Below are 24,201 nucleotides of genomic sequence, written 5' to 3'. Positions count from 1 at the left end.
AATGCACAGCAACCGAAAATTGCTTTTTTAAAACATTCACCAGAAACACACTATGTGCAGTAAGATGCGCATAATGCCACTTTAAAACCCCAGTCACACATACGACGCGGATAGCTACGTCTAGCTACGGATAGAAACGTAGTAATCCGTATCGATCCGTACCTGAACCGTACCTCGAAGTAGTAATCCGTATCAATCCGTACCAACACTTGGTCAAAACGTATTCAAGACTTATCGCAAACGTGCGAGTTTCTCCAACTTTTGAACATGCACAAAAGTTTGAGCGATCCGTAGCCATTTGAGCGTGACTTTAGTCCAACTTGGTTGAAACTTTTTCATCCGTAGTTAAACCATGTAAACGTACTAAACGTAGTTATCCGTACTGAAGCGTACCTTGCCGTAGTTTTATATGATGTTAAAGATAATCGTAATGAAAACGCTGGCAAAACGTGGCTAATTTTAAGTATTTATATGAAACTTACCGATCCGTTACTAAACCTTAATGCGGACGTAGTCATGCGAATTGATCCGTAGCTGAACGTAGTTATCCGAGGCAGCCCGTACTTAAGCGTAGTTCAACGTAGTTCACCGCAGACCTGTCCACGCGCTGGGCAAGTTGCCAGGCGCATTAAAACGTAGTTCGACGTAGTACGTCGTACCTATTCGTACTTATTCGCGTGCTGTATCTTTCTGTTCCCCGTTTCTCACCATTTTTTCCCGTACTAAGACGTACTGCTCCGTACTTATCCGTGTCCGCACCCCAACAGACCAATCCATTTCACACCGTACCTCAGTCAACGCACGGACATATCCGTATGTGTGACTGTAGCTTAAAGTAGAATGAACAGGTCAAATGAAATCGAGATAACCGGAAGGCTAGATAGTATAGTTTCAGTAGTGCTCCTAATTGATAATACCAGTATAAGTGTAGCTGGCATATACAGTACTGTTAAAAATGTAAATAAAACATAACTGAGTTTAAAAAAGATATGTCTCACACCTTTAATAGTAATATATTGTTTAATAATATCATATTTTTGCATGAACTGGCTCTTTGCTGACTTTTAAGTTCAAACTCACTAGATGAGCTGGCTCTTATATATATCTGAGCTTAAAACATGTACACCTTCTTGTATTTTGTTTACACTTTAATGATATAATAGCACTCTTAAGAACTCTTCTAATGCAACATTTTATATATTGCCCAAAGTTTTAAAACTGCGGACAGTACAATTTTGAAACTTTACATGAATTCAAAACAATCTGTTAGTAATCGAAAGTTTATCAATACCAATTGATGTGCCCCTTTAAAAAGTAAAAAAGAACACACCTCAGTGTATTGTATTTATTAATCGAGAAAATTTTATTTTATTGGATCGAAGGTTTGATTATAGACTTTTCATAAAACTTTCATAAATCATTTAATGCTCAAATAAGATGTCTTTTTAGTTTTGGCCTGATAACGCCAATAGTTTTGTTTTGTAATGAATGTTTATCTATAAATTCAATGTGTGTATGTGTTTTTCTGTGACGTTTAAAAATGAATTATGGTCGTAATATGTTTCAAAACATATACATGTAGATAAAATTTGATTTGTTAAAATTATATTTCACTAAAAAGCTGCATTATATTTTTGTAAAAAAAAATGCACATTTAACAGTTTTCAAGAAATTCGCAAAACATCAGGTGTCGCATTTGTAAGGATATACCGATGAAAGAAAATAATTTTCGCAGAAAATGCTGCTATTATCAAATACTCTTATTTCCAGTCTAGCGCACTATATACAATCTGTTTGTAAATTAGAGTTACTGTAACTAATCATTTTAAATTACTTTCAGATCACTGTACTACAATGTTTGGAGACTGGTTTGGCGAAACCGCCGCCGGGTTCCAGAATAGAATAGACAACCCACGGTATATGTTCGAACTAACCGATGAAGGTATGTCTTGCGCCACTGTGATTAGAAGAACAGGACTTGTATTCGTTTCAAATTTAGCCTTAGACTTTTAATAGCAACAAGGGCATGTGTGGCTTTTGCAAAAAATGACCTAAATATATAAGAAAACAATATAAATCCACAAGTAAGCCAAACATAGTTACATGACGCTAGTTTAAGTCTTCAGCTGTTAGAAAGAAGAAAAGTGTCGCCTTTTCACAGGGCACAGAAACGTATGTTGTTATCAATAATTGGGTTTGTTAGTGACCCGCCACGGAAACATGTGGGTTCAGTATGATAAAGTGGGTATGAGTGATGCGTTAGCAGAGTCCCCATATTGCAGAGCCCCCATATTTGTCACACTGACCACACATACGCCGTGGAGAGTCACTAACTAACCAAATAATTTATTTGTTTTACTGGCCGCATGTTTCTAGCCTAACCCAGCATAAGAATCTACTGAGCCCCCACAGAAATATAGGGGGCCACCATGTGATCACCTTTTAACCTGTGAAAATGTTAGAATGTTATGGGAGGTAAAACAAATTGTATTGAGCCCCCAATAACAGTAGAAAGCTGTAAAGTGTCGCCTTTTAACGTATAGTATATGAGCCGCACCATGAGAAAACCAACATAGTGCGTTTGCGACCAGCATGGATCCAGACCAGCCTGCGCATCCGCGCAATAGGCTTTGAAAGCGAACAGCATGGATCCTGACCAGACTGCACGGATGCGCAGGCTGGTCAGGATCAATGCTGGTCGCAAACGCACTATGTTGATTTTCTCATGGCGCGGCTCATATTTTATGAGCCGCAATAACCACTGTAATTTCATTGATAGACAGATAAGTGTAAACGTATATGTTCCAAGTAAAAATAGGCAAATGATTTTGGCTCATTTTTTTATTTCACCATTTTTCAGGTATGGACGATGACGGTAAAGTGCCCATTGTTATACAGATATGTCAAAAGCTGAAGCACCGGAAGTCGAATAAAGTGTCAATACGCGTCGATTTGTACAAGGTATTTTCGTACTTAAAATTATACACATCAGCCTTTTATACTTAGACTTGTCCGTTCAAAACTACGTTCGTTAATGAACATGCATGTTTTTTCCTTCAAGATAAAGATATGTCTACTTGACCGCAAACATGATGTTTTCAAAACTCTCTACTTTAGGCTGGACACAATTGTCTCTACCTTTGCGACCAGTGTAGATCATGATCAGCCTGCACATACGTGTGATCATGATCTGCACTGTTCGCCATTCAGTCAGTATTTTTTAGATTTAAAAAGTCTTCATTGTCTTCAGCAGCACACATCTGTTTGGTCATACTTGTACATGTTAAACATTTAATCCAGATTCTGGGTGAGAGTTCGGACGGACAACCGGTGGCCGTGATGGAGTTACTAGGGGAGGTAACTAATGTATACAAGTGTGAGCGACAAATGAGCAACAGATACAAGTGAGTCATTCTAAATCGTTGTCAAATGATTAAATCGTTGTATCATGGTTTACCTGCAGTGTCATTATAACTGTTAACTTCTCTCTGTAATATGCTTCAACTGAGGAAGAGGCGTGCCCATAAGCCGTACTCTAACTAAGTTAGAGAACATGTCTTAGGTCACGCCTACATATAGAATACGGTAGGGAAATGTTAAACTTTCTGAAACCGTTCTCTATTTCAGTTAGAGTACGCTTGTCACGTGATAGTACCAACTCTTAAAATGGAATGTTAACTTGTCAATCAAAATTAGTAGCCGAATGCGTTGTTTATATAGGCGGAGCATGATACAAAACAGAAAGCGTAGGGGCCACTTGAATAATAAGGTTATTTCTCGAAGGCTACGCTTTCTCGAAATAACCTAATTATTCTCGTTAACCCCTACTCTTTCTATTACATATTTCATACACTGGTTAAGGGCATTGAGTTGCAATGCAATGTACAGGAACCGTTACTTTCTTTCTATACAGAAATCCACTTTGTGCAGGCTAATCATGGTCTGCACTGGTCGCTATTCAGTAAGTAAATTTTCAGTGAACATCCCTCTGAATAATAAGTGGTACTGCCCAAACTGAATGATAGACAAGTCCATTTTAGAAATGTAGCAGGTAACGGTATGACAAACATGAATGTGTAAGTACACATGAAAGCCCTTGAACGCGCCCTTATAATTCATACATAAATGGATGCTTCCGTAAGGCGATTTACTTCTAAAGTTAATCACATTAGAATAAACGTGCTCTGTATTTCAGAGTTGAACCAGGAAAGTATGCCGTAGTTCCGTCCACTATGGACGCCGGTAGAGAAAAGGAGTTCCTGGTCCGAGTTTACACGCCGTCTCCGCTATTTGATGTCAGGTATATTTTATCATGTTTTTATTCCACCATACCACCGTTGGCAGGGCTAGAATTGTGTCATCTGAAGCGTACAACTAGTTGGCTTGCAAAATGTTAGCAATTCTGTACAGAGTGTCCGTCTGATACATTGCTTTAAATGTATGCCGTTGTAAACGCCGTTAGTGTTGTTTACAAGGCTGCGAAAATAAAATGAGCCGCGCAATGAGAAAATCAACATAGTGCCTTTGTGACCAGCATGGATCCAGACCAGCCTGCGCATCCACGCAGTCTGGTCAGGATCCATGATGTTCGCTTTCAAAGCATGTTGCAATTAGAGAAACCATTAGCGAACAGCAAAGATCCTGACCAGACTGCGCGGATGCTAGTCGCAAAGGCACTATGTTGGTTTTCTCATGGTGCGGCTCAAATGTGTTGATAACGTGACTAAACGAAAAAAAATGTTGCTCGATTATGGCTGACCTTGAAATAAAATTGAATTTATTCTCTTGTTTAAATTGAAGATCCATCTGACTGTATACAGCACTGAACAGCGACGTATCCCAGACAGTTTTCGGCCCGGGCCTATTACGAATAAAGCCTGTAAAGTATACGTCAAGCATCGACTCTAGGACCTGTTACCAAGGTTTTGCACGGAATAGCTTTGACTGTTGGTCACAAAATCAAGAACTGGGCAGGAAACTGTCATAACTCATATGAAATACAACAGGAGCTACAGAAGTTTTCCGTTTCTCCCTTAAAGTACAGATTTGAACCTTGAGCACATAAAAATATATTCCATTTATTAAATTTGAAAAGGAAATAAACGTCCGTATGCTTCAGCAGGCACTTTTAAAGGGCGGCAAGGAAACAGCCGTAAATTATTTAAGTTCGATTGATATACATAGGTCTTTTAAATTTAAGACATGAACCTTTGGATTTGTGAAAAACGAGGTACATTGTGTATGGTATCCTTAACTTATTACAGGGAATTAGGACGGAACTACGCTATAATGGAATCTTCCGAGTTTAAGACCCCGGATGAGACGATTTCTATCAGTAAGTATAAAAGTGTGGTACAAGAAATGGACGGGCATCAGGACAGACGCATCAGCTTTCAATCGGTGTTTCTGTCCTGGTGCACTTCCGTGTCTGAAATACTGCCCGGGGTCACCTTGGGTGTTCCTCCGCCATCAAAAGTTAGAAAGATGCATATCTAAACTAAACAATTGCGAGTAAATACCTAACAATTAAGAGATGTTTAAAACTCACCTAGTAGATAACATAGTTTTATTATTTCGCATAATTTTCTTGTATCCTCCATTTAACGTGTTTGAATCCGTATAACCAACATGGGGCCTGTCATGCTTTCCAAGTGGAACACTCTGACCTCTGGTAGATTAAAATGACTTATAACGTGTCTACCATTTCTGTAATTTTAAAAATCGTGAAAATTTTCAGACAAAAATATGATCAACAACAGGATGATGGGTGTCTTCTTGATAATGATTTTTAGCTCGACTATTCATAGAATAGTAGAGCTATTGGACTCACCCATGCGTCGGCGTCGGCGTCTGCGTCTGCGTCGGCGTCCCGATTTGGTTAAGGTTTTGTATGTAAGCTGGTATCTCAGTAACCACTTGTGGGAACGGATTGAAACTTCACACACTTATTCACTGTGATAAACTGACCTATATTGCACAGGTTCCATAACTCTATTTTGCTTTTTTACAAAATTATGCCCCTCTTTCGACTTAGAAATTCTTGGTTAAGGTTTTGTATGTAAGCTGGAATCTCAGTAACCACTTGTAGGAATGAATTGAAACTTCACACACTTATTCACTGTGATTTACTGACCTACATTGCACAGGTTCCATAACTTTTTGCTTTTTTACAAAATTATGTCCCCTTTTCGACTTAGAAATCCTTGGTTAAGGTTTTGTATGTAAGCTGGTATCTCAGTAACGACTTGTGGGAATGGATTGAAACTTCACACACTTATTCACTGTGATAAACTGACCTAAATTGCACAGGTTCCATAACTCTATTTTGCTTTTTTATGAAATTATGCCCCCTTTCGACTTAGAAATTCTTGGTTAAGGTTTTGTATGTTAGCTGGTATCTCAGTACACACTAATGGGAATGGATTGAAACTTCACACACTTGTTCACTGTCATGATCTGACATGCACTGTATAGGTCCCATAACTCTACTTTGCATTTTTTTTTTCAAAAGTATGCCCCTTTTTCGACTTAGCAGTTTTTGGTTAAGTTTTTGTATGTTAGCTGGTATTTCATTAACCACTTATGGGAAAGGATTGAAACTTCACGCACTTGTTCACTTTATGAGCTGATAAGCACATTTGAAGATTCCACAACCCTTTTTCCCATTTTTACAAAATTATGCCCCTTTGTCAACTTTTGTATTCATTCAATTGACAAGGCTGTTGAATAGTCGAGCGTTGCTGTCCTCCGACAGCTCTTGTTATGTCAATATGTTTACTTTTACTACAGGATATACAGAAACTGACTTTGGGCGATGGAGGCAGGGATATAATGCCGGCGGACAGGTGTCAAATCAAACATTCTACACAAATCCACACCTAGAATTTGAGATACCTAACAGAGGCGGAGGTAGGGCTTTTCACTTCTTGACCGCTTAAACTGATGCAATGTTAATACTGGACAGTGTTTACAGGCAAAACTCGCAAAAAAGAGTTTGGAACCTATCTCCCTCTTTCAGAGGATAATTGGTTCCTTGGTGTGTAACTGGACACGTACATTGTACTATGTTGTTTTGGTTCAGCTGTTTAATACAATAGAGTTATTATGACAGTACCTTGGTGTGCAATTATTTATCCCGCTCCAGTTGATTTTGCCAGGTTACGAATTCCACAGGGCGCTTGCACCGAGTATAATCCGGCCTGGCAAAACCAAAAAGAATCGAATGTATCATTGCAAGTCAATGTACTTCTTTAATGACCCTTTTATTACTATTATTATTATTATTATTATATAATTATATATTTAACTATTTCAAGTGTTATATCAGCAAAAATTGACTATTATATTAGATAAATAAGACTGAGAATATGTAGGAAACGGTGAACTTTTTTACGTTTGGAACGTCAAGACGCCATCACGACGTCATTTCTGACTTCATAAATGACGTCACAGCAAAAGGCAAGGGGTCCCACAATTGTATATTTTTCCATATCCGATTAAAGTTTAAAGTGGCATTATGCGCATCTTACTGCACATAGTGTGTTTCTGGTGAATGTTTTAAAAAAGCAATTTTCGGTTGCTGTGCATTTAAATGTGTTAAATTAACGACAATGCCGCATAAGTATTTGAAGTTGATGCTTTAGAAATAAAGAAATCGGACTAATAGATAATAGTTCTTTTCCTCAATCTTCTACACAGTGATCTGCCTTACCTATAGGTAGAGATTTCTGAAGTCGAAGGGAAGCAACTCCTGCGTGCAATTTGACTTTTCGTAAAAGGACTGCCCCACTCAAAATAAGAAAAGTCATATTTGGAAACTTATTATTTCGTACTGGTAACAGGAAGAGTCTGGTATATTGGGTTAAAAGCTATAATTTTCTCCATCCGTTTTACACACACATCTATTTCAGCTGGATGTTTACTTGAAAAATGCGTATAATTCCACTTTAATACAGGGTTTGTATTCGTCAGTAAAATCATGACATGCTGTATTTCATACAGAAAATATGTAGGCATATTATATAAATCCCGCACGATAACTCAAACGATAACATGTTTGATCATTATGATTTTTCTTCATTAAAACTTCTATCATTGACTACCTTTTTGAGTTCAACAATGCATGAGAACCATAACAATTAAACAATAATATAAACATGCTGTCGTTTGAATTATCGTGCGGGAGTAGGACATACACTCAGTTCCAAAAGAAAGTGTGCACTTAGTTTTCTGTTATTTTTTCTCGGTTATTTTCATGAAAACTTATAATGTTTGGTACCAAAATTTAAATCAGTTCGTAAACAAATTGGTGTGCATTTTAGATTTTGAGTTATACCTGAGAGTTAGTGTACGAAAAAACTGAAACAAAAACGTCGGGGATTTTTTGAAATATTTAAACTTAAAAAGTGCACACTTTTTTTGGAACTGAGTATATATTAAAAAAATATTTAACGTACCAATAAACAAAGTGAAGGTCACGATTGTATTTTACAGAACAACTTGTAAACTTCACAATAATGCAGGAGAAAGGTAATGAAGTATACCCGGTAGGACTTCGGCTTTTCCAGGTAAGAAATAAAAATAATGGTATGATCTTCCTATCCACTCGCTTATCCTTTGGGCCATATTGCTTTGAGTACCAAGAACAGAATTATCCTAATTGTTGTCAAAGGTACAAAATACATGCCGTACACAATTCTGCAATTCTGGTACTCAGCTCTATTGAGATTATCCATGGTTGATAGGAACCAAGACCTGCTTTCCAATGTCGCAAATATTTATTTCATGACTGTCCTGTCTGCGCCAGGTTTTATTTAGAACATTCCCCACGTGTTTTAAACATTCCAGAACATTAAACTTTTTCTCTCCATTGACTAAGAGCATGTGTAGAATATTTGGAGTTGTCAAAGAAATATGACCATAATTATATATTAGATAAATAAGACAGAGAATTTGTAGGAACGGTGAACTGTTTGACGTTTGGAACGTCAAGACGCCATCACGACGACATTTCTGACTTCATAAATGACGTCACAGCGAAAAAGCAAGGGGTCCCACAATTGAATATTTGGCTAGAGTTGCTTCTTATTAATTCATAATTATATAGTAGAAATGGAAAAAGACTTCCAGTCTAGATGTATTAATTCAGTTATTTAGCGACAGGTGATTAGAAAGGAGCACTATGTCTGAAGTTCATTCCTTTTGCACACACCTGGAGAACAGGTCCTAAAATGGACAAAACACTAAAACACTTTCATAACTGAGTATTTCTTGTGAGATGGCGATAAATACATAAAAAGGATTTTCCCTCGAAGTAACTGAAGACATGTGTAATAAAATGTAAGTTAAGAAATTCGTCAAATCTAGTAAAGTCAAATTATGTCGATTGTTATTGACAGCTGCTTACACACATAGAGGATGTAACTGTTGATTACCAGAATCTTGGTTACAAAGGTCAAAGGTTGAATTCATAAGTTCTAAATACTATATTATACAGTTGGATCCTGGCTATGAAATTAAAGACAGTGAAGAACACCAGGGATATCTGTGGGACCACTATGAGAGTTGTCCGAGGACAATCGAAGGTCAACAAGGAGGTTTTGTCGCAGGTATCATGTCTTAGTGTCTTCTTCTTTTTCTTCTTGGCATTCACCGTAGTCATGGTCATGGTCACCATTTCTTAGGGTTATATGAATGTGGGACCCGTGTCACGCAGCCTTCTTATTGACAAAGTGCCCGCACAGATAGGAAATTGCAACGTCTCTGGTTGAAAAAAAAACGTGAATTCTGGGATAGAAAAAAATATGTAAGACCTTTTACAAAAAAAAAAAAAATTTCGAGCTAGACCGCTAATGTTTTTTAGGAATGGTTCTTTAAAATAAAGCTGATTGGTGCACACTGTGTAAGTTATTTTTTTATATCAGCAATCAGGAACATGACCCATGAAGTTTAAAATTATAGCAAAATACTGGTTAGAATTTTACGCTGTATTAAATCTAACGTTTCTTGGTGTGTACGACCGCTATTACATCTATAATCACATGAAGAAATCTTTGTACCATAAAACCTTAAACTGGTCAGTGATGGTCCATTTTAAGAACTTGGAAAGAAACAGTGGTGATGTGGTGTGAAGACATTCGTGCAAAAAGGAATTCTTTTTAATCTACCTTCACGAGCAAAATTAGCAATATTCAACATGCCTGAACCATTTTAAGACTCAATAATTTGAGTTGTTCCATTAGTTACGTAACAAAATCAACACAGTATAAATACATGTTTTGAAGTTAATTTGAATTGAGTGGTCATGCTTTGCCATTTGGACGACACTACCGTCTAGTGTTTATCTATTGTAGGTACATCAGCGTAGTGTTTATCTATTGTAGGTATATCAGCCTAGTGTTTATCTATTGTAGGTACATCCGTCTAGTGTTTATCTATTGTAGGTACATCAGCCTAGTGTTTATCTATTGTAGGTACACCAGTCTAGTGTTTATCTATTGTAGGTACATCAGTCTAGTGTTTATTTATTGTAGGTACATCAGCCTAGTGTTTATCTATTGTAGGTACATCAGCCTAGTGTTTATCTATTGTAGGTACATCAGTCTAGTGTTTATCTATTGTAGGTACATCAGTCTAGTGTTTATCTATTGTAGGTACATCAGCCTAGTGTTTATTTATTGTAGGTACATCAGTCTAGTGTTTATCTATTGTAGGTACAACAGCCTAGTGTTTATCTATTGTAGGTACATCAGCCTAGTGTTTATCTATTGTAGGTACATCAGCTGATATAACACACAAGCTGAGTGCAGGGCGATACTTCGTATTATTTCATTTGGACGGCAATAATCAGGAGAAACGTTTCGCCGTGATTGTAAGATCATCATGCCATCTTCAAACACGGTATGTATCATTTTTGACATTACACATTCAGACAAAGTGTTTGCCACAATCATTATGTCACATTCAGATACGGGAAGGACAAATCTTACCCTGCCGCAGGGAATTTACAAAGTTTGCCATATCACATTCAGAAAATAAATGTACCAACCTCGGCATATCACATTCAGACAAGGCATGTACCAATTTTGCCACATTACATATACACATGGAATGTACATATTCTGCAATGTCATATTCAGACAAAGTTAAATATGTCGCATCACTTGCAAATAAAGGAATAATAATGGTTTACGTCCTTCATTATAGCTTTTGATCACGTAACACCAACTATACTTACTCTAATTGTTAAACCTTATTTCTGTATTCCAGGAAGCACAGATTTGAGTAGCACGACGTCCGACGTTTGATCCTGAATGACGTCACAAATTCTGTCCACGTAGCCGTCCTGCATCAGTGATCACAAACAGAATTGAATTTTTATATTAAGACAGTGGCAAATATACTTTTTAAGACCTTAGCAGTGGAAAGCAAAATCCCGTTTTTTTCTGAATTATATGACATTTTTAAGTCTTATTTTTTAAAAATCTTAAAGTGAGAACCTTTTACAGCACAATATTTATGTTACTGTATTAATTATGCACATTTTTAATGTATTGATTTATACATAATTAAATTATTGAAACCAATCATATCAATAGGGTCAAAATGGCTACAGTATTATTTTACTTCAGTAAATGTTTATTTATACTTTTTCTTTATAGTGGTAAACAGTGTCTGTACGCGAGGAAAGTTACACAATTATATTTAATATTTGTAACGAGAACAGACAATTGTGTCAAACTAATTGTTTTATGTCCGAAAGCTTTGGATTTTAAGAGTTCGTTTTAACTTGTTGGGATTTTGTGCAGTTTTACGACAGTATTTCAGTTATGTAACGGCGGGCTTTTAACCTAACCACTATCCCTGGATTATGTACCAGTACTAACGTGTTCTCCGTAAGTAACTGCCATCTTCTCTACACGAATCAGTGGTGGAGGACATAATGATTTCAGACACAATGTTGAAACGGGTGGCAGTTAGCCTTACCAGTGTCTCTGTATATTATAACCTATTCTCTGCAAGTAACTGCCAACTTCTCTACATTGATCAGGGGTGCAGAAACAATGTCTTTTATCAAATCGTCACGGAGAAAATATGCCTCGCCCGAGGATCGAACTCACGACCCCGCGATCCGTAGATCTATGTTCTCTTCATTGGCTCCGTCTAAAATTTATGTTTTAAATGAGGCTTCAGGTATCGATTCGAGCCGGTGTTTTTTGGTTTTTTTTTTGTTATGGATATCTATAATTAGAATATCTAATAGCATACTGTGATAATACGTTGTGATATTATATTTATTTTTACTACGTTTAAATTCATTATTTATAATATGCCAAACAAAGAGGGGAATACCTCTTATCTGCTGACAGATAAACCAATTATTTGTAGCCTGACAAGGCAATCTCTCACATATTTTTTCTCTTTCCACATGTCAGAATAATTTTACGAAATGTTAAATAATGGACATTAATTTTGCCGTTAGAATCTGGTCTGCTGATCTAGAGTCGTACAATGTATGTACGAGGCTTGGAGGGCTGGTACAACGTATGTACCAGGGTTGGTACAACGTATGTACGAGGGTTGGTACAGAAGTAATGTCACTGCAGCCATAAGATCGTGTGTAATAGAATAAAAACAATAATTCTCACCAAGTACCTTGATATATTTATAAAATTCCTTGAACCAATCATCAGTTTATACCGAATACTTACCAAAATATAGATATTTTTGGAAAGTATGGTAACGGCGAACGCCGCACTTTGGCGTTATTTACGGCAAAAATCAGAAACAAATATCACTAAGCGGTGACATGCATTAGCACTACACAACGTTAACTCCGATGGCGACACGAAAGTTTTAACGAAATTTCTCGTCATTGAAATTCTATGTGATTTGTTTCGTTATTTTTATGCTAATTGGTGATTGTTTTTGTTTGATTGCCTTTCCCATTTAATAAAACAAATAGCGTGAAGCAAAATGTCATCTGTTGCATAATTTGAATCTCAGTGCTGAGAACTAAACAACCCTAGAAAATTATGTTTCTCCGTGTTATCAGAACTGAATATGCGTACATCTTGATAAAACTTTATGATAATGCAGTGTTGCATAAAATTTAATGCGCTGTGGCCGCAGTGACATTACTATATATGCAAATTTTCGTGTGCTATATGGTACATACAAATTACAGCGGTGCCTTCTTGCTCAGTATGTGCTAAATATGTTTTACAAAATACAACTGTCATGACAGTTTTACAAACAGTATTTCACTCTATCATTCTTACAGTTCTTTACAGTTCTATGTTTTATCTCTGGTATATATAAACAATAAACCTAAAAAAAATCAGAGATTTACTTATTAATGCCCCACAGAAAGTATTGATGGTATGTGGAGGTATATTGGGAACCATTTTATGGTCATGTGACTGGTTGGTCAGTGGAAAGATTGCCTTGAGATCTAATTCCACTATTTTAACGGATTCGTATGAAACTTCATATACAGAATCATCATGAAAAACAGATGTTTGTGGCATATTTTGTTATGGCCGATCACAGCTTTCTAGAGTTAAGGGTCCTTAAACTTCTGCACGTAATTGGTACATATGACTTTGTGGCGTAAATGACAGAGGCACTGCAATGGAAACGATACATGTGCATATTTTAGGGCTGGTCTAAGCATTACAAAGTAAAGGTTCCTTGTTCTTAGACAATACTCGTAAGTATACCCTTGCATTATTGATAAATGTGGCTTCGACTTCTCCACGCTTTTGAAGGTATTCCAATGAAACTTCATATATATGATAACCATGAAGTATCGATGAGCAAGACCTTCATTAAAGGTCAGCCAAGACATTGCAGAGTAAAGGTGTGCACTTGTTTTGTGTTAACAACACATCTTAAAATTGAAGACAGGCATGGTGTCTTGCCAACAATGGTTCGTTTCAAAATGAGATAACTGTACCAAATGTGTTACTAGCTCTGATACTTAAAGATGCTGGCCTCAAGACAATTGCCCTTATGGCATTTAGTTCGAACCTCAGACTGGACTGATTTCTTTCATATAAGAAAAACACCATGCTAACTTGCGAAAGGTCGGTGGTTCTATTCTGGTGCTAATCCGTGTCTGAAATAAATCCCGGGGCTCCTGTGGTCTTCCGCAAGCATGAAAAGTGAAAACTGCAAGGGTATGTTCTCATTTGTCATGTTCTTTTCAATTTTGATATAATAATCAAAAAAAACGTCAAGTGGGTCTTTGTTCCATACATATCATGGAGAAATGACACACGAAATGACGTCCGTTTTAACATTTTCAAAATGTACGACATTTTCAAAATGTACAAAGTATTTCCTGGTTGCTGTGGAAGTCTGTTTAATGTACTACCGACATATTTACCTAGACCATACTGACTTTAAAACAAATCAAATTAGTACATATTATTGCGTGTCTCTTCTATCTGAACGGTTCACATTTTAAGAAACGGTTGCTTTTTATTCATTCACATTTTAAAAATAAAAAGAAAATAGGGGGTTGAATAGTTCCTAAAGAAATGCCAGTTAGTTGTGGTCTGCTACCCTAAAAATGGCGCATATTTGCTCTTGTCCGCACAGTAAACCTCTACTTTTGGTTTCGATCTGCAAAACTTACCATATTGTGTGTATAAACATGACACCCGTCTCATTTCATGCAGAATGTATTCTAGCAGTGAAAAAGTGTGATTAAAGCACTTGTTCTACACGAATTGGGAAAATAAGGATATATTTACTTTGGACTTCTTTCTACACCACGGAAGCATATTTTCAACCGAATCACTGACCTCTACAAGACACTGATTGGTTAAGAAGTATATTTCTAGCTTTCGGTGGAAAATGCAAATAAGTTTATTTGATACTAGGTTTAAACCCTTGCAGACTGTCATAGCGTCTGCCAGGACAAACCTTTCATTCTGATTGTAAATTCTGTAAAAATTCAACGGATCAGAACTCCTACACCAATCATAGTAAATGGATACTCTCACGACAATGTGCAAAATTGTACCTCATAGTGATATGTTTCTGTAAGTTCTCACAAAATACCTTGAATCTTTAGGAAGAGTTATTCGGACAACACTTTTTAGACGGACGAAAGGACATGTAGATTGCGGACTGGTGGAGAAAATGGCATCCATACTTTGCCTTCCCTTTTTACTTTTTTTTTTTTTTTGGCGCGTATGAAAATATTAAGCCATTTTACTCAGTCAAAGAAGTGTTATCTATAAACGCAAGCCAAGTGAGAATTCGTTAATTTCATTACAAAGTCAAACAAAATACAAACGAGTTATACAATGATGCACACAGACGTTAACTGTGAATTTCAAGTTGTCCTTTGAATGTTAATGAACACTTAAAATATCTGTGTAAATGCAATACTTGTAGAGTTTCTTCATTTAGTACAAAATAATCATAGCTTTAGCGATTTAGATATTCTGATACATAAATTCAGAAAAAAAAAACAGACAGACGTCATCATGTGACAAGCATATGACAACGAAATATACCTGCTGTTAATCAATTACAAACACCTGTGTACAGAGTAATAGACATTGTCGGTTTATGTGAAGTCTGACTGTGAACACCGAATGCGGACTGTCTAGGGAGCGTTTCAAAACACATTTATTCATTTAGTTTTGGTAAGCGCCGTTTTTTATAGTATTTCTGTTATGTAACGGCAGGCAGTTGGCCTAACCAGTGTTCCTGGATTGCTTACCGGTACAAGTTAACCCTTTCTCAGCAAGTGACTGTTGCTGTTTTTTCATGGAAAATGTTAAAATGTAACGAGCAAACTATTTTTAAGTTGCTTTAACACAGTGACAAGTCAAACCCACTAACTGTGATACTGAAAATAGACTGGTCGGAGACCATGAAATTACAGTTTGATGATCATCTGACTTTCATTTTAAGCTAGTGTAGAGATTTTTAAACTATCAAAATGTGTATCCCAAGTATAGATGAAGCCGTGCATTCATTTTCAGTGACTACAATTATATGCTTGAAGTGCGAAATCTTAAACAAATTATCCTCTTTTTTACATTTATTCTCGACAGTCTCTTTTATACATTAATGTGCTCGTCAATCTATAATCATGCTTGAGAGATATTTAAAAAACGATTTTTCTCCCTTCCTGATAAAATAGAACGGGGAAATTAATGTTAACCTACAACAAAGAAACATATACTGCAAGGGCGTAGCCAGAGGCGGGAAAGGATAGGTGCATCGGGTGCGATCGCACTTTCTTTTCGGCAAAGCTTCCATTTTTCATTATATCAAAATACCCTTGAATGTCCTTTTTGCGGACCGCTACGCTCGCCAACTTGCCTATATTTACTATTATTGATGTTGTAACCTTTTTATAAAATCTGATGATGATTCTTTATATTATAGAATATGATTTTTAGAAAGGTCAGAGCATTACTTTTATACGAAACTGATTATGTATAACTATTTACATTTTCACAGTAGAGGAATGAAATGTATAAAAATGACAGTTTACATTTACATTAAATTCTAAAAAACGATGTAAAATAAATAATGTAAACTTTGTAACTGAATACAATGACATTTTTAACGGTGATATGTGAATATTTTAACGGTGTTATGTGAATTTTAGTGTAAAAATCAAGGATCGTATATCAGTGAAAAATTGTTTAGCGGCAGGACCCGTGCTACTCATTTTATTCGAAAATGATTTTAAGCGTAATAACTCCGCAAACAATATTTCGAGCGGACGTGCCAATGATATGCTCAACAAGGCAATATACCAAGCACTTTCTACTATCATTGAAATCTGGACTAGAATTTTTAAATGAAGCGTTGACAAAAATTTCTAGCAGGGCTTTTCTCCCTATAAATCTACCTCCAGTAAAAGGATGTAATCCCAAAGCAAAGAAAATATTTTTCCCCAATTCTTAATTTAACATTCCCAAATTAGTGTTACGTTTTAGGAATTTTGCCGGTTTAAAATAGTTTCGCTAATTTGTATGTTTATTTTGGTCATTAAAAACAGTTATACTTAAGAAATAATATATCTCACCCAGTGATTTGTCGTTGAATAAAACATTGTTTGGAGTTCAGATGCGCCCTCGTGATATAATAATACGCATCTGAACGACAAACAATGATTTATTCAAGAGCAAATCACTAAATGAGATATATTATTTCGATTCTAGCACGTTACCAAGGATTTTTAAATACATCCTTGCCAACATTAATTAAATATTTGCCCGTTTTCAATCGGTTTCTTTTCCAGCGCGCCGCTATGCCATTTGACGCCATGACGTAATAATTGTGACGTCAGAACAGTGATTTGTTGTATAATAATTCACTGTTTTCTGCCTTCTTTGTTTAATAGGAAAATGAATCTGATCATGTTAGAATGTTGAACAATTACTAAAATGCAGTACATTAATATTTTACACAAAACTATCTTTACACAGATTTTGTTCATTTGCAAATTTTTCAAATAAAACAATTTTCTAGAACATTTTCCTAATTCCACTGGCGTTGATGGCGTTCCCAAAATGATGAAAGAGGATCTGTCTACATAATTTCTATTTCTAATAATGAGGTACAATTAATTCGTCAAATCGTTCAACGTACAATCCATACCTTATGAATAATATAGACCTGCAACTATCATTCCTAAGACGTTTCAGTCAAAGCACACAAACAGCCCTATACTAGGAGAAGAAGTCCGAATTTTTTTTCCGTAAAATGAATAATGGACATAAATCCGGAAAAAATATTTCGAGCAGTATGTACCAACGATATGCACATCTTATTTCAATAAATCCCTTAGGCTTCAATGAAATTTGGAGTGAATTACAGAAAAAATCTTTTCAAAGACTTTATGTAGGATAATCAAAGGGCCATTACTCAGTACACAAGATAATTTAATTTAATATGAACCTCGTAATACATGCTCAGCTAGAATTTGAACGGATCATTCCTATGAAATTGTTTTCAAATCCTGCTAATTATAATTAATAGCAGTTCGGACAAATTTCATTCAAAAACTACTTTTAAGTGACCCTAACTCCACAAAAAAAACGAGGATACGCACAACAAGGCTTCATAATATCATTTCTGTGAAGTTCCGTTTAAATCCTAGCAGAGGATTTTGAGAAGCTAGATCAGGCTATATGAAGACGGACAGACTATGACGAAGGCAGAAACACAATATATCAAATGAAATGGGAAACATAGTTGATGGAACTTTTGTAGAATTACTATTTGTTTTTAAAAGAAATCTTATTCTAAGTTTATGTATATTTTGGAGAGCTCTTGATAAAAAACTTTACTCGTGTTTGGTTAAAGTAACTCTTCTAGTGTCTTATGAGAACATTCCTTTACTAACATTCATTTAAATTGTCCCAAATAATTACTTCCTATACAAACATAGAACATTACCAAGACTCAGTTTCATTCAGTCTGTTTATATAATACTTGAATGACGTTCTGTCATGAACAAAGTCAGGTACTGTAACAGTGAATTAAATACAAGTATGTCTTGAGAAGACCCCCAGGATTTACAGCACATTCACAGTTCATTGTCCACATCAACTTAAGCCGACAATGTCTAGTTATTGTCTTGCATTATCTAACAGGTTAGCTACACTACTATTATTTAACTATTATTCTTTTGCATTGAGCAGGTAGCCAGAAAAGGTTGACAGTCCTTCCCCGGCGATAGTGCTTAGTGTGCCATCTCTGGGCCACACCTTTTTAACCGTGACCTTTTCACCTCGGGTCAAGGACACTATCGCCGTGCAACCATTATGAGTTTCGCCGCAATACAGACTTCCTCTGCCGAGTAGTGTTCGCTTCCGATGATCACAAACGGTGTTAAGAATGTATCTAGGCGAGCTATTTCCGTTACTTATTTCAACAGAGATTTCAAGATACGTATCCTCCCGGCAAACTATGTTAAGTGAAAAGAGGTATGGGCATGTAAACTCGCTGTACTTTTGTTATATGCCTCGCCAATATTCAGCTGGACTGTGTCATATGGTAACTTCATTCCCCAACTGAGACGTACATCGTCGGTTAACGACACGTGGAAGCCTACCTCATCAGCTGGGGATAATAATAACAATAATAATAATAATAATGATAATAAAAATAATAGTAGTATAACTAATGATAATAATAATTATAATAATAATGATTATAATAATAATAATAGTAGTAGTATAAGTAATAATAGTAATAATAATAATAATAAATTATTCAAGTGATAATCATAGGATGTCTTTCATTGCCTATTTTTAATGTTTTGTGGTATTAATTCTTCATATATATTGTATTTATTCCTGGCATTGACATTACTTATGTACATTTTAGATAGAAATCAGACCGACCTTAGTAATTACGCCACCACTTCAGTAACGCAACTGTTGTGAGAACACACATATGTAAATTCATTTCATACATGTAGTACATTTGAAAATGGTAAGTAAAAGGACATCATAGTTCATCATAGAATTTTCCTCACCTGATTTAGAGTCTCCTAGTGCCAAGCCATCGCTCGGATACAAAGACAACGTTGGGTACATAAAACCCCTCTTCTCTACAGTTCGAGCAGCCGTCTTTTGGGGCACTCTAAAGGGATTAAAGAATGTGTGTCTGGATTTAGCGTCTTTTTCAACAAAAAATATTCATATAAACGACGGCGTCAGCACAATACCCTATCTTAAAGTGCTGCCTCGATAGCCTAGTGGTAGAGCGTCCGCTTCTAGTGCGGGAGGCCGTGGGTTCGATCCCCAGTCGCATCATACCAAAGACGTGACAAAATGGTATCAGTAGCTCCCTTGCTCACAGCATTAAAAGTGAAACTGGCTTCTCTTCTTTCATACCCTCGTGGCGATGGATTCCATCATGAATGAGGTGTCAAGAGTGATTAATATAAGTTGTAGAACTTGCTTCACAATCGATCTAAAATAAATTAGTATAAACTAAGTGCTGCCTCACTGATATAACGCCACAGACACGTATTACCCAGTCACAGTATACAGACACTGGGCTTTTCAGTCCTATAACTATATTCATACTGCTGAGCGCCAAGTAAGGAAGCTACATTTTTCACGTCTTTAGTGTGACGCTCTGAAGCGAACCCATGACCTCCCGCGCTTAAGGCGAACGCTCTACCACTAGGCTACTGAGGGCAAATACAAACTGTATTTAAAAAAAATCCATGTACATGTAGTTTTAAGACTGATGATGATATGACGACGGCAATTTAGCAATATTTTCAAAATCTAATAGTTTGATAGACATAATGATCGACTTGCAACTAGCCTGGTCACCAAAAAAAATCAATAAAAGTATCTATAACCGCCCGCAGCCTCTTGCTGAAGGCAGTACCTTTTGTAATTAACCTAAAATAGCTCTCGGCAATTTCCGTGTGTTTAAAGTTCGGCATTCTCCTAACGCGCACATGTCTTTCCGTTTAACGGTTAAAAACCGGATAATACCGAAATCGCGTGTGGAGACTTTTTTATTTAGGCTCCACTACCTTAAACTGAGATTTTTTAACCCTTACCCTGCTAAATTTCTATAATGAATTTGTCCATCTTTCAATTTTGACAGTACCATTAACTGTTAAAAGGGGTGTATACCAAAAAGATACAGACTGAATTGCGAACAGTGCAGGTAATTATCAGACTGCACGGATGAGCCTGCAGTGTTCGCAAATGCAGAACCAATCGTGTCTAGCATGATAAGGGTTAAGACACATGGACATCATTCAAGTCACACGACAACTTTTAAGATATTAAAGATAAAAAAAGACCTAGTGTTCCCATCTGGGTATTATTTTTGTAACGGACGGGCATCTGTGTAGACCACTGACATTTCGCTAGCCATAGTTATCCGAGGTCAGCGACTTTTACCACTCGTCCACGAAAGCCTATTACATTTTTAAGGGATGACTGATAAAGATAAAAGCTGCATTAACAACCCGCCGTCATGAAGTGCACTGATTGCAGTGAATTTCCTGAAAGAAGGTAAGAAATTGTTATACCGATTTGTAAATTCTGAATGCCCGCAAGCTTTAATAGCTGCTCCACTGTTTTCTCTAACTCCCGTACTCGAGAATGAAGTTGCCCCTCAGTTAAATCAGGTACTTGTTGTCCATGGCAACTAACAGTCCACAGCACCAGCATCAAAACAAGCTCAAAATAGTGTCCCATCATTGATGTACTGAAAATATTGTATGAAATTCATAGCTACTAGTATTTTACAATTTATTTGGACAGCTTTTAAAATTATCGCCGCGTGTTTAATTTCCATCTCAGATCATTAAATACTGATACTTGATATGCAACCAAAAAAAAATGCTAATAGCGTTCCCTCAGCTGAAACAGCATGGTCAATATTTGCATATTTGCCGGATTCTTAACTTGTGTTTATCATAAACTCGGGAATATTACTCTTCTTACAAGACAATTTTGTCTCTATTTGATACCAAGTTTTCTACTTTGAAAAATATTTCAGTGCTGTATGCTTAAGTCACTGAAAAAAGCAATGCCATAAAAAAGCAGCACCACAACATATTTCCTTTCGGCAAAAGATTTGTTCAAGATTCATCGACAGAATGAACAGGAGGAGCAGATATTCATTGTGATAATTATTTATTATTACTTACTCATTAAAAAAAACTCTGTTAAGTTTCAATGGAACCTGAAACGCCAATATTTTTCCATACTGACGTTCAAATTTCATATCGGGTGTGTGACGTCATTTGTGACGTCAGTTTCATGTATGCCGTCGCGTAAAAGTTCTTAAACGATGATATTTTTAATTTCACTCAGGCTTGATAACAAATTTGAATCATTTATATAATAATTTTCAATGTAGATGCGTAAGTAATAAAAAGATTATTAGATTTGCATCGAGAAATATGCACTCGTTCTTTCGCGGAATAATATTACGCTCTTTTTAAGTCGCGCATATTGCCGCTGCTGAACCCATGCATATGTTTTGATACAAATCTAATAACCTTTAAATATGAACGTGAACCTGGACGAGTAACATCATACCTTGTGTGGTCTCTTGTGTAGTATCAAGTTCGTAGCCGTATATTTACGAAACTTGATTAATTTGGACAGGTCGTCTGGAAAAGACAGCTGTATACAAAATATTTAAGGGTACATATATAATTTGTCTTTTAAAATTGATATGAAGTCTCCCCTTTTGGTCTATCAAGGTGAAAAGCATGAGGAGTTCTGTACTGTATAGGGTCATGCGCCAGAGTAACCGATATCATTTTATATTTTACGGTAAACTCATATTTTTGGCCTTGTATAGTCCCGGTCCATTTTAATCGACATGGCGGGGCGGGGTTTCGCGACGGTCCACTGCATTATTGTGCAGGATATGTAGTATATTCGGCGACCTGATTTCTTATTCATTGGCCATCTACCTTACACTGTAGCTCTACCGATTTTGCTCGTTTCTTTTAGATTACCATTATTTGCATAAGTCAGAGATTAACTCCGCCCCGCCAGGTTATATAAAACGCAATATAATATTATAAGAAAGTAAAAAGTAGTAGTTGTTTCTAATTAAAAAGCATAAGTACAATTGCCCGATAAAGGCGTTTAAAATTAAAGAGAGAAAAAAACGAGCCTTACCCAGTAACCAACCAAGGACCTCTTGATCCGCAGGCGAACGCTCAACCACACAGGCTTCTTGTCTGAGGATCTTGCCAAAGTAGAAAATCACTACATAAATTTATAATAATAGAATTCTATAAATTATCAGCACCAAAAGGCTTCCGCGTTAAATCCAAACTACACATAATCAATAAACGTGAACCATTTCAACAGAAATCCCACCGACACAGATATTTTCGCCTCAGACTAACATATTATCACTGATCCCCAGAATACGAGGGGACAAAAAAAATATATGGTCATGCCGTCATCTGGAATCATCTCATCAATAGAAACCGCTCACATGTACAGAAAACAAGCGATATTTTTTTCTGAGCAGCTAATCTAAGGAAATAACAAATTTTACTGAATAGTCTGAAAACGAAAATAATTTTTTTAAAAACAACAACAACCGTTGCTTTATTTTCTCTGGGTTAAACGGTAGTGGGTATCACAGAGGTCTGATACATGTAAATGATGGTGCATAACTAAAAACAACATTTTATCCATTTTTATGAAATATTTATTTGTGTAATCTTATATTCTAACATGGTTGGATTTGATTGCCAGTTAAATAGATATCAATGTAGGTTTGTTACAGACAGTTAGTGTGATAATGTCTAAAATAGTGACTTCTGAAATTGAGGCCATTTTTTAACCATCACATATATGTTCCACTACTGCTAGAATGCTCAATGTTTAATAACAGTAAAAAAACGATACATTAACAAATATTTTTTATAAAAACACCAATATCATTAAGTTTGAAAAATTAATAAATACTAACCCTGGAAATGTTGTTGCATATAAAAATTATATATGTTTGTGACCAGATTTCAGTAATACGTATAAGCTATGCTATTTTGTATATGTGTATATTTTGTTCTTCAGCTTAATTATTAATTATGTTGACCTCAATTACTGTAGCTATGCTGCATGCAGTCCTAATTAAATAATCAGCGTATAGTCTGCAATATATCTATCCAGAGTATATACTCATCCACAGTTGACCTTGTGTTTTCGTTTCGTGCAAGGTAAACACAGCTGGATACGCCCTTTTACGTAGTATACGCAAGTATCAATTATTGTTGGTCTATATATTTTCGTTTCGGTAAGAGTAACAAAGGCACTCATTTGCGAATGCTTGCATTACGTTTACCATCCATCCATCCAGCCAGCCAGTCAGCCACCCAGCTAATTAGCCAGTGTTCGGGATCAGACCTGTGACGCAGATGTAGCCGGTGACTTTTTGGTATGGATCGGCCTAACCACTGGCGCGGTTGCATTCTGTGATGCAGTCTGACCAGGAATGCTGTTTTAAACTGGTGTTTACAATTTATACAATATTTTGGGAGTTATTATTTACGAATCGTTTTGCTATTGTTTAGTTGTTCATCGTAAACAAGTAACAGCTGTGATTAATTCTCCCTCTTTCTTTAAAAAAAAAGGTTCCCTTCTCCTGTCTACTACACTTATACGAACCTAGAATAGTGACTGTCGGTTTAAAAAAAATAATAAT

General features: G+C 36.2%; 1 protein-coding gene across 2 annotated transcripts in view; it reads left to right on the top strand.

The window, feature by feature from the left end:
* Positions 1 to 12,305, top strand: part of LOC123532136 (calpain-1 catalytic subunit-like) — a 31,678-nt gene extending 19,373 nt beyond the window's left edge. For both annotated transcript variants that reach the window (XM_053517816.1, XM_053517817.1), the window contains exons 9-18: positions 1,841 to 1,942; positions 2,861 to 2,961; positions 3,301 to 3,404; positions 4,196 to 4,300; positions 5,265 to 5,335; positions 6,790 to 6,909; positions 8,494 to 8,567; positions 9,497 to 9,608; positions 10,773 to 10,899; positions 11,269 to 12,305. In XM_053517816.1, the coding sequence (XP_053373791.1) occupies positions 1,841 to 1,942; positions 2,861 to 2,961; positions 3,301 to 3,404; positions 4,196 to 4,300; positions 5,265 to 5,335; positions 6,790 to 6,909; positions 8,494 to 8,567; positions 9,497 to 9,608; positions 10,773 to 10,899; positions 11,269 to 11,287 (935 nt within the window). In that variant the 3' untranslated portion in view covers positions 11,288 to 12,305. The remainder of the gene's footprint in view (positions 1 to 1,840; positions 1,943 to 2,860; positions 2,962 to 3,300; positions 3,405 to 4,195; positions 4,301 to 5,264; positions 5,336 to 6,789; positions 6,910 to 8,493; positions 8,568 to 9,496; positions 9,609 to 10,772; positions 10,900 to 11,268) is intronic.
* Positions 12,306 to 24,201: the final 11,896 nt, after the last annotated feature.

This window comes from Mercenaria mercenaria, chromosome 11 (assembly GCF_021730395.1).
Source record: "Mercenaria mercenaria strain notata chromosome 11, MADL_Memer_1, whole genome shotgun sequence".
In the NCBI taxonomy this organism is placed as follows: domain Eukaryota; kingdom Metazoa; phylum Mollusca; class Bivalvia; order Venerida; family Veneridae; genus Mercenaria; species Mercenaria mercenaria.
The sequence above is the reverse complement of the archived record's forward strand: the minus strand, read 5'-3'. Positions and strand labels throughout refer to the sequence as shown.